A 12,409-nucleotide genomic window follows, 5' to 3' on the forward strand; every position below is an offset into this window, starting at 1 on the left:
ATATTTTATTATCATGTCATCCTTACTGATGACAAATTGTGGTGGTAGTTGACATGGAAACAAAGTCCCAGTCCCCTCAATGGAAGACTGCATTCTTGGAGGCCAAAAAAAAGCAAGTCTCGAATACATCTGAAAATCATGCTTATCATACTGTACTTTTTGACCTACAGGGCATTATGTATTTGTTCCACATAGTTAAACAGTGAACCAGGAATACTACAAAACAGTTCTTTGGTGATTGTGCAATTTTTAATATTTTATTTTTTGGGAAGAAAACAGCCAGAAAAGTAGGCTTCAGGAAATTGGTGCTTGTATCATGCCAGTGTTTCTACACACTAAGTGCTTTCCATTCAAGAATTTCTTTCAAATCACTCCGGGTTTCCATACTCATCCGGTTTAGCTCATTTCTTCCACTCAGCTTAAAACCCTGCAACAACTGAAGAAATTATTCTGAATTTGGCAGATGAATTATTAGCAATTCCAAAAGAAGCCTGTTAGAATGCTTCAAGAAGTTGTAGAAGCATTGGAATCAGTACATGCAGTGTCAGGGAGATCCATCTGAATATTCACTAAGCTTCTTCATTTTCAAAATATTAGTTCAATCCCTAACTTTTTGATCACACTTTGTGCAAGTAGTTTCTGAATTACACCAAAAGAAGTATAGGGGTAGTTACACATAATGAAACAAGTAAAATTCACGTATCGATAAAATATATCTATTTTCATAGGTTCACTTATTAGAGGTGAAATAAGTAGAAGGAAGAGTAAATGTAATTAGTTGTCTTCGGTCCAAGTTTTCAAGCGCCCTTTACCATGTTCAGCAATCACAGAAGCTGTTCGAAGTGACAGTTCAAACTTGGCAACACAAGCTGCATTGACCTGACATTGATTGATGTGCATGTTCAGAAATCTGTGCCAAGTTTTAAATAAAATCACAACTTATCCTGAATGTGGAGAGGATGAGGTTCATTCTTATATTCTGCAGATTGTTTATACAAAAGGTTCTTAAGATATGTCTTAAAAATAAATCAAGTGGATTCAGATCAGGGGATTGGTCGCTTGGTATTCATGATTCCGTGCACAACCACCAAAATTCCTAGGCCATATTCTGAGTAACAGCCCATACTTCAACCCCACCTCCTCCCAACTTCATTGTTGGTCTGATTCTGCTCATTACAATAGGGTGCCAATTTCCCTCTTGTTGCAGTGACACACTCCACCCTCCTTGGTAGGCTTTACATCAATGTGTGATAGACAGCAGCAGGTTAGTCCTCCATTCTTCTTGCATAACAGTGACTACATCTGAGTTCAGTGACATCTGAATTCCATCTATCACATGGAGTGAGTTTTCATAATTTTCTTATGTATTGGTGGGTGAGGGTGCGTGCCCTCATGCTTCCATTTAATTATATCACCAATGGTTGACTTAGATGGTGTAGGCAATTGCATGAATTGACAAACCATTGTGATGTTTGACAGCAACACCCCTCTCAAGATCAGTCACTGAATAAGTCAGGTCAGCTCTATGTGCCATGATGAGAAACTAACTCATATCCTTTCTTTGTATGCCAGTCTGGGTCACTTCTGTATCCAGGAAGGTCTGATCAGCTATGAAAATGGGTGTGTGTGTATTTATTGCATAAGTCAAGTTAAAAAATTTTTATCCTACCTGTTGAACAAATATTACCCATTCTTGGTGTACAAGATATTTAGTTCTTTATTTCATTGTTTTATATGAAATATAAAGAGGAACACGAAATTTGTTGGCGCCTCCGTAGCCAGGTGGGCAGGAGCAGCAGTGCGTAGCACATGCTTCTTGATTAGACCGGCGTTCGAGCCCGTGACCACCAAATACGGAGGTTGCGGAAAGGTCAGGGAATGACCACCGCATATCCCTGGAGCAATATGGCCTTAGTTGCTAATGCTCCTAAAAACCAAATAACAAACAAAAAAACGAAATTTGTTGTAGCATCAAATTCTGACGCTGATAACAACAAATTCTGTGTACATGTGAGATAATTCTATTTTTAATTTAAATAATAATAATAACTATGGGACTTCGCTCGGCAACCCCCAGCCAATATTAAATATACAAAAAATATCTTAAGCTGCTTGGCATCATCACTGAAACCACTTTGGAAAGAGTTTCCTTCACATGATTGGCCGCTTGAGCGTTTTCTTGAAAAGTCTCCTACACTACTCCGTTCAATTATAATGAAGTAGTGTACGAGAAGTCTTCAAAACACCTTAGACGTTTCATTTTGTGTAACAATAATTTTAATGACAAAAGGTCATCTTGTGGTGAGGCACTGTTCAACCGAGCGACCGCTTTACACATTTTTATGTCGACGCCATTTATTTCCTGTTTTGTTCCACGTAAAATGTAGAGTTATGACAGAGTATGTCAAATCTTCTCCACCCCTTCTTCACATCTATACAATCTAGATTGTATTCAACCAAGTTGCCACTTTACACAATTTTTGTGTCAACTGCATTTATTTCCCGTTTTGTCCCTGATCAAATCTACACCCATCTTGTAATTATACCAATATACTAACATTATGGCACACTGATCAAAACCTAATCAGGAAATCACCTATTTAACTATTTACCTGCGCATTTGTAGTGATGTAATTGTCCCGTCCACTTGTACCACGTCACCGCATCCCTCTTTAATGTATAGAGAGATAATAAGCCTATTGTAGAAATATTTTATTATAGTTGTTAAGAACTGGATGGTTGACTCTGATAAGCAATGTACATTACAGCCTTCATATTAACACAAAAGTACTGAATGAAGTGGTTTTATATACAGCCATCCCCTGATTTTATTTTTCTTGAATTTGTGCCACTATTCAAAGGATCAACTTGGTCTACTTGAGAGCAAACAAAATAAGCCTGGATCACAGCAATTTTAAATAAAGACTGGAATCATGCTATTCCTGAAATGAAAATTTACTGTGCTGACAAGAACTATTTGACATTAATTCTATTTGACAATGCTCTTAGTTACCTTGTTTACCTTGATGACTTATCAGAAGTTCTTTTTTGCCTTCTACTACCACATTGTTGATCCAACCAAGGGAGTGATTTCAACTTTTAAGTCATTACCTCGCAAGATTTTAAACAGCTTCTAAATGCTGTTGATGGACAATATATATGCATACTATACAGAAGTTTTGGAAAACATTTAACATATTGAATGGCAAAAAATATTTCAGACTTGTGGGAGGAGGTTAAAGCTCCATGGCTGAATAGGATTCAGTGCAAAATATGGCCAAAAGGTGAGGACAACTTTGGTACCATTTTAGGAGTTGGCAAATTGTCTATGGTTCATCAAGAAATAACTAACAACCTTATAATTTGAGAGAATGAAAAAGAGTGACATCAACGAATTGTTTGCCTTTCACAATAAAGAAACAAGCAACAAAGCATTAATACAACTGGATTTACAAATAGCTAATGGGCAGTACGGTTTTGAAGAAATTCCAACTTTAACTGTAAAATGAATTTCCAAAGTCCGGAGTTTGATCAGTAAAGGTTAAAAGTAGCATGGCAGTAGCGCATGAGATATTAGTTTCTACAAGGAAATTTATGTGGCAAAAAAAGGCACTGTTCAGCAGATTTCAGATAAATATTTAAAACTAAAAGAATAGGAACACATCTCAACCTCAAAGCCTGCAGATTCAGTCTAAGCAGATTAGTTCCTTGCATAATAGAGTTTCATGTAAGTTGTTATTTTATGTTTATATGTTGAAAAATGTTTTTTTTTTTTTTTTTCTTCTGTTTATTTCAGTTCATTTCATAACTGAAATAACAAATGAGGATTAAATTACAGTATCATAAAATATTTCTTGAAAAGTGTAGAGCCGATACTGATCTTCAATATTTCAGTGATTTCTTATGAAGAATTGTATTTCAGTCTGCATCGAGTTTTTTAAGAACAGCCCTGGTGCAAAGTGAGTCTGGGTGTATATTTGTGTCCTACGCGTATTGATTTAATTAACTAAATAATATACTAAAATGGTTTTGGGGGTGGGTGGGGGGGTCTGCATTAGAATTGGATGCTTTCTTAGCCAGGTGGGCAGGAGCAGCAGTGCGTAGCACACGCTTCTTGATTAGACCGGGGTTCCAGCCCTTGACCACCAAATACGGAGGATGCGGAAAGGTCGGGGAATGGCCACCGCATATGCCCAGAGCAATATGGCCTTAGTTGCTAATGCTCCTAAAAACCAAATAATAAACAAACAAGCATTAGAATTGGAATAAGTAAGTATTGTACTGGAGTAAGTATTCAGATCGTTTCATAGAATATGATTGCATATGAACTTTGCTTTTTTGTCTGATAAGATCAAATTGAATGTTTGTTGTGGGTATGCTCATATCAAAATGTGAATAATAATATAGGGCTGTTAAATTCTCTTCTAGTTTCTGATATGTAATTAATTATATTTGGCAAAGCTCAATATTTGGATAAGTTAATTGTTTTTGAATAGTGCTATAAATACAGAAATACAGCAGCAATCAAAAAATAACTCCGTATACAGTGTGCCCATAAATTATTGACCGCATTACAAATGATTATTAAGTGCAAACTAGAGCTTATATATAAATAATGTTTATCTCATTTGAAAGAGCCACTCAGAGTTTTATATAGCATCGTGCAGATGTCACTAGTATTAATAACAGTTGCACCTCTCAATCATTAAAATGGTGACAGTACAATAGAAAGCAATGTGTGTACATTGTGGTTTGCAGAGTTTAAATCTGTAGTTACAGTGCAAAGGTGTTACTTACTGCTGGCGGTATGAAGGTGAGGTATGTTCAGGAAAGTCTGTTAAGCGATGGGTAGAACAGTTTAAAGGAATTAGCAATGCCCTGCAACAAGAAGGCACTGTAAAATCTTTCCATTCTGCCCACTAAAATTTATCTGTTGTGATAGCAGAGAGCTGGAATCAGACATTCACAAGATTGTGTACCACTGCCTGAAACTTTATGCATACAAAATCCAGCTTGTGCAAGCATTGCAACCAGACTGTCTACTATATCAGAGAATGTTTGTTGTTGGGTATGCTCATTCAAATTGAAAATGATGATGACTTCATGAACAGTTGTCTTTGATGAGTCCACCCTCCACCTGAATGTGGAGAGGATGGTCATTTGCAGGATCTGGGGCAACAAAACCCCTTGTGTCTTTAATGAGCATGAATGGAATTCCCCATAATTGAATGTGTGTTGTGCCCTTTCCCATAACCAGGTGATTGGCTCATTTTTCTTCACTGAGACTACTGTAAACAGCAACAATTACTGGGGCATGCTAGAGCACTTTGATTTTGCAGATGACTGAACATCATGTTTCTTCTCCTCCTCTTTGGGCTTTGATTGTGTGACAATTTCTTAGCCAGAATTTTCCAGGTCAATAGATTGGATGTGGAGAACCAGTTCCCTGGCCCCCTCACTCACTGTATTTAATCCCACAATAAAGTGGGATTAAATACAGTGAGTTTTTTCTGTGGGATTGTGTGAAGGATCAGATGTATTGTTTACGCTCGTTGCAAATCTGGATGAACTTTGTGAGCGAATCAATATGCAGTTGCTTCCATGATGCCTCAAATGTTAGAAAACACTTGGTGCGAAATTGTAAATTGTTTGAACATCCTACATGCTACAAATCGTGCCTGTGTGGAAACGTTAACTTTTTGAATTTTACCTTCCATTGGAAAAAAAGTTTTTTCTGATATCTGTTGTAGTTATATAATAATTTGTAATACGAAAAATTATTTATGGACATCCGGTAGTTCACTACTCTCACACCTAAAAAAAAATATATGTAAAGATCTTGATGTAAACATAATAACCAAGTTTTATTGTGTTATCTCAGTTTACATGACTTAAAGTATTTCCCAAAATATTATTCCTTTGAAATAATGTTTTGGGAAAATTCCATAGTCCTGATTCAAGTAATGAAATGTTAACAGTGAAGAAGAGTTATCTTAGAACACGTTATCTGTATTTGGATTGCTGTCTTTATTTGTGTGACATCTGTTTTGGATTATGTGTGGACAGGACCCAAAAAAGATATCACAATTAAAAGATGCCATTTTACTCATTAGCCCTGAATAAAATAGTATGTGCCAAGCTCACAATTTGGAGTTGTGCCTTCTGTGCTGTTTACTCAATGGCCAAAATTTTTATATTTGATTTGATTAGATTTTGTGACTTGCATTACTAGCAGATGGGTGACTGGGGGGGGGGGGGTTAGTTACATGTGAATGAAATCATTTCCAGGTATCACCACTGAATGATCGCACGGCTACATCCACATCATATACTGTGTTATTTAAATGCTGCCACAGGTAAAATAGATTGTTGAAGAAGACACTAGCTCCTAAAATCTCCAGACATATATGTTTATTTGTATTCTCAGTTTGTAACCATTTTAATTTTATGTACTTATTATTAAAATCAGTTTATTAATCAAAAAATCCTACAAGGCTCTGGTGGCATGTCAGATCTATCTACATGTCAATCAACTCTCCCAGTAACTAGTATTCCTGTTTCTCCTTCCTTTCTGTCTTCCTCAGTGGAAGGTTATCAAACTTATTCTGGCAAAAGCAAATAAAACAAATTTACATAGTAGATGGTATTATTATTATTTTTTTTTGCAGTGCTAAATTAGGTAGAGATCTGCCTAATCATTTAATTTTAGTTGATTGTTATGTGACAACAGTGAAAAAAATATTTTTTAGGATCCGTAGTCTAACAAAGGACCCTTATAATGTCACTCAGTTGTCGCATGTCTGTCACAGCATTGTATCTCTGGAACCATTCAACCTATTGGCTTGAAATTTTGCATGAGTTTGTAAATCACGTGGGTCAACATAATGCCGTATTGATCGTTGTTGACAAAAATTGGTCTGAGAAATGTGAGGTTGGGGACAAAAATGTAGTTGACAACCTATAGCTTATTATACACCATTGGAGAGAGCTCAACGAGTAGGTTTAAAATATTTTTAAAATTAAAAATGGCAATAACATCTTTTCCCGCAGAGTTTGTGGCCCTGAAAGAGAAAAATGAGAAAAACCCCCTGAACTTCTATACAAAAGGGCTTGAATTGTATAACAAGCCCTTTTCACAGGAGGAGTTAAATGCTGCACTCTTTCTCACGCACGCCAGTGCTGTGGGGCCGATGACATCCACTACGAAATGGTAAAACACCTCACACCACAATGTAAGGATCACCTTTTAATTCTGTTTAACAGAATTTTTCTTAATAAACAATTTCCGGATTCCTGGCGGAAAGCAATCGTTCTTGCCTTCCCAAAACCAGGAAAGGATCCTAGAAATCCAAGTAACTACCGTCCTATTGCTCTGACAAGCTGTTTGTGCAAGATCCTGGGAAGAATGGTAAATTCTCGCCTGGTATGGTATTTAGAAACAAATGGTCTGCTTTCCAGGACACAGTGTGGCTTCCGAAGAAATAGATCCACTCCGGATCATTTAATCTGATTGGAAACGTCCATTCGTGATGCTTTTATTAAATCCGAGCATTTGGTAGCAGTTTTCTTTGATATTGAAAAAGCGTACGACACAGCCTGGCGATTTGGAATATTAAAAGACCTATATAACTTTGGTCTTAGAGGTAATCTTCCTCTTTTTATTAAAAACTTTCTTTCGAATCGTCAGTTCCAAGTCCATTTAGGATCCACTCTCTCTCGAGTATTTTGTCAGGAGGAGGGAGTCCCACAAGGATCCGTCCTAAGTGTCACGCTGTTCGCAATCAAAATAAACTATCACAGAACGACTTCCTCCCACGGTGAAAAATGCCTTGTATGTTGACGATTTTACTATATTTTGTCAATCATGCAATATGAGGGTCATTGAAAGGCAACTGCAGAAAACCATTGATCACATTAGATCTTGGTCTTTGGCTAATGGGTTCAGATTTTCATCACAGAAGACTGTTTGTGTGCACTTCTGTCGCAAACGTAATCTTCATCCTGACCCAGAATTAAGGCTTGGGCAAAATAACATCCCAGTTGTAGCAGAGTTCAAATTCCTGGGACTTATTTTCGACAAGAAGCTGACATTTGTACAACACATCCTCCAGCTTAGGACAAGGTGTGTAAAAGGGCTTAATATCCTTTGTGTCCTTTCGTCAACTTCGTGGGGCGCAGATCGTTCTACACTTCTTCGTCTCTACCGAGCACTTGTCCGTTCCAAACTAGACTATGGGTCTCAGGTTTATGGTTCTGCTAGAGATGGTGCACTTCGGTGGTTAGATCCAATCCACCACCAAGCCATCCTGACAGCCACTGGAGCATTTCGCACATCTCCTATCCAAAGCCTTTACGTTGAAGCAAATGAACCATCTCTTTCTCTTCGGTGTAAGCAGTTGTCCTTACAGTACGCCTTCAAATTAAAATCCCTGCCCGATCATCCCACGTGGCCATCCGTGTTTGAGCCACGCTGGGAAAACCTCTATAACACCCGTCGGACTGCCAACAAACCTTTTGGTATTCGGATTCAAGGGCTGTTGAATGAACTAGACCTAACGGTAGACAATGTTGCCCAATCACCAAGGCAATTCCTTCCACCCTGGCATGCCTATTTTCCAACTTGTGACTTCTCCCTTAAGATCTGGGAGAAGGCTACTACACCACCATCTGTCTACCAGCAACTCTTTGCATCACATAGACAGCAGTATTCTGACTTTATGCCAGTCTATACAGATGGCTCAAAGTCAGAATGTTATGTGGGATCTGCTGTTGTATTCCCTCACAAAACATTATCCTACAAGATCCAACAAGAATCTAGCATTTATACTGCAGAGTTGCATGCAATACAAACAGCCCTAGATCACATTAAAAATAGCGACTACCAAAGGTATACGTTTTATTGTGATTCCTTGAGCGTGTTACAGCTTTAGTATCGGTGAGGTTTAACCCTCATCCGATCCTGTCCAGGATCCGGCACATTCTATTTTCTCTCGCAGAATTGGAATTTGATATTCGCTTTTGCTGGATCCCAAGCCACATTGGAATCCGGGGAAATGAATTAGCTGATGCTGCTGCCAAATGAGCCCTTTCCCTGGATAGTCATTGCCTGTCAGTCCCCTATACTGACTACAGGCAAATAATACGCTGTAAATTATATTCCCAATGGCAAGATTCTTGGCACGGACAGGCCACAAATAAATTACATCACATTAAGCCTGTAATTTCGCAATGGCAGTCCAGTCTACGCAGGGTCCGAAGAGAGGAAGTTGTTCTTGCTCGTCTCCGCATAGGTCATAGTCATCTAACACATTCCTGTTTGCTGAGGGCGGATGACCCACCTATGTGCGAGAGGTGTAATGTTCTTTTAACCGTCAGTCATATTTTTATTGAATGTCTGTTTTTATTGAAGCACGACGCTTCTGTTTTACCGCTTTTAATAATTTGACTGAGCCATTTACACTCAGTCAGATTATTGGTGACAGAGACAATATGTCCGACGTTTTTAACTTTTTACAGTCTATTAATTTTTATTCAAGGATGTAAATTTTATAATTTTTATGCTATTAATTTGTACCTTTTTTGCTTGACTTGGTAGCCACGGCTACCAAAATGTAATGTAGCGTTTTAAATCTGATTTGGCGCATTATGGCCTTAGCTGCCAATGCGCCATTAAAAATCAAATCAAATCAAACTGTTGCTAATTCCATACTGCCTAGCCTTCAGTTGCACATCCTCTCCTCATGAAGGCTCTTTCTTCTGTGAAGTTCAATGTTCAGTTCATAATTGAGCATTTAGCTGGTTTATCTAAGACTTTACCACACCATGCAAGGGTCCAGTCTCATTTGTTTTCTTTGTTTTTGCATACATGAGAAACTCTTTGGGCCTGTTCTTTTCTCTCTTAGATAGTGATTTCTCATACTCAGTCTTTGCATATCTAACCTTTTCTGTTGTACCATTATAGATTGACTTGTAGCTGTTGGAAGCTTTTGTACTTTCATTTCTTGGTTACTGTCCCACAACATCTTTTTCTTCTGTATTTGACTAACCAGCTTTGTAATAATTGATCTCAGCATCCTTTTGTGCTATATGTTCTTAATTATATATTCTCCACTCTTGGCTTTTATAGCTATTACTTTAAAGACATTCCATAATTCTAATATATTCTCCTTTCCTCTGCTGTCTGCTCAATTGCTATAGGCCATATAACATCTTAAACTGTCATAGTACATTTTCTTCATCTAAGGACTGCATGATCCTTTTCTGTTAATGCTGCCTATACTGTGAGCCCTATGATGTCATCTGGGTCATGAGTAATAATTACATCTAGAATATTCTTACCCTAATGTGGCACTGCAAATAATAAGCATTTAATTTACTTAAATTTTGCCCCCCACATTGTTTCCCCCTGCTTTCACCAGTTAATAATGACAACTTGAAACCACCCATAATAAGATACTGAAACTTTCTCAACCATTCAGTTTGCATAAAGAGGCTCTCATTATGCTGTTTACAGTCTTGTCTGGCATAATCCACATTCATTTTATCTTTGCTTCCAGCTACTTCACACCACAGATTCTTGCTGGAATATGTAAGTTCTGAATCTGGGAATGGTTTTGTTGTGCTTAAGCTGCTCTTGATGAGAAGCATAACCCCACGCCCCTTTCTATTTTTCCTATCCTTCCTGTATACATTGTATATATGAAACTTATCATCCCACATTTTTGGACTTTGTGCATCATGGCCTTAGTTGCCCATGCATCATAAAAACCAAACCAAATACACCACATTTACAATTAGTTGTCCAAGCCAGGAGTTCAAATCATCTATACGGAGGACACTTGTGGCATGGCGGTAGACCCAGTTAAGACCAAGTGTTCATTTACTAGTGTTTGTTAAATAGTTTGCCACCCTGATATATCCTTTGAGGTTATTTAAGCTTGTTTTTCTAGCATTAGCACCCTTCATTTGAAGTATCACTTCCTCAGCACATCTTACTGCTATCAGCTGTTGTGGCAATAAACAAGAACTGTTGATTTGATTAAATTCGTATTTATTTATATATAATTTATTTGTTAATAAATAGTTAACTCGTATTTAATTAATTGTATTTTATATTATTAATTAAATACGACTTAAGATAACTGCAAAATTCATAATAAGCAGCAAAAACAATTTAGTTCTTTGCGGATACCTTGATTTTAGTTAGCATTGTGTGAACAGCCACACAGCTTATTGGAATAACATTTGATCATTTGGAATGAGTTAGTTTTTAATTTTTGGGGCAAATACTTTTATTTTGTATGAGAAATAAGTATACTTATTTGACATTGTTTCCTAAAATTTGTACATACAGAAAAATGCTACAAATGCAATAGGATTGGTCATTTTGCTCGAGACTGTAAGGAACCAGAGGATAGATGTTACAGGTGTAATGGAACAGGCCATATTGCAAAGGACTGCCAGAATGGTCCAGAAGAGAGTAAGTCAGAAAATTTTCAAATCTGATATTCTTTGATATACTATTTTCTTATTTGTTTGAATCTAAACCATTACCCCTACTCGTTTTAATGGCTGTGAAACTTAAAAATAAATAAAATAATTTCTAAGGCAAGTTAAATTTACTTTTGCACCTTTGACATACCTTTTGCATCTTTAACCTTTTTTGTGAGTGAGTTTCTGGATCATATGTGTGACCCAGAGTGAATTTTTAAAGGACTTTGGAAGTTGGTAAATATTAAAAAATTATGGACATAAATACTTATAAATATTTGACTTTACATCTGACCATCAGAGCAAGATTACTGTAAAAATAATAATAATATTTAAAAATTAAGTGGAAGAAGGTAGAGTGGCTATTAATGGACACTGCTCTTTGTGAACTACTGTTATTAGTGAAGTCTCCCAGGGTTCAGTGCTGGGCCCATTGTTGTTTTTTTATATTTATCAATGACGTTGATGAAGTTATATCACGCTTAATGTCTAAGTTTGTATATGATACCGAGGTTGGCAGTTAAGTTGGTGGTTAATGACAGTAATCAGAGTAAGCTATTGCAACAAGATCTAAAAAAATTAGGCAGATGTGCTAAGAAATGACAAATCGAAGTTGAACATTGACAAATAGGGGTGGACTCACCAAGAAAATTTTAAACTTTCTATAAACCCCTAGCTACATAATCAAATTGTGATAATATTTGTTTAAAAAAAAAAATTTAACGAATTAAGAAGTTCATCAGAAAAATCATTTTACTTGCTTTTTCTCAATTTGTGCTCTGAGATGAAGCTCATGCATCTGGGTAGTCATTGTAAAATATTTATTTTATTTTATTTATTTAGACCGGACACACGCACTCACGTACATTGATTCCAGTTATCTGTTTCTTTTTTTACCTTTTAAAATCTTCTCTTCATT

At 36.9% G+C, this 12,409-nt stretch overlaps 1 protein-coding gene across 3 annotated transcripts in view; it reads left to right on the plus strand.

Moving 5' to 3' along the window:
- LOC150078134 (uncharacterized) overlaps positions 1 to 12,409 on the plus strand; it is a 56,713-nt gene that overhangs the window by 24,387 nt on the left and 19,917 nt on the right. For all 3 annotated transcript variants that reach the window (XM_090385291.1, XM_090385292.1, XM_090385290.1), the window contains exon 3: positions 11,354 to 11,479. In XM_090385291.1, coding sequence (XP_090241417.1) covers positions 11,354 to 11,479 — 126 coding nt within the window. The remainder of the gene's footprint in view (positions 1 to 11,353; positions 11,480 to 12,409) is intronic.

Source organism: Mastigoproctus giganteus, chromosome 11 (genome assembly GCF_048544385.1).
Source record: "Mastigoproctus giganteus isolate SK-2022 chromosome 11, ASM4854438v1, whole genome shotgun sequence".
Taxonomy (NCBI): Eukaryota; Metazoa; Arthropoda; class Arachnida; order Uropygi; family Thelyphonidae; genus Mastigoproctus; species Mastigoproctus giganteus.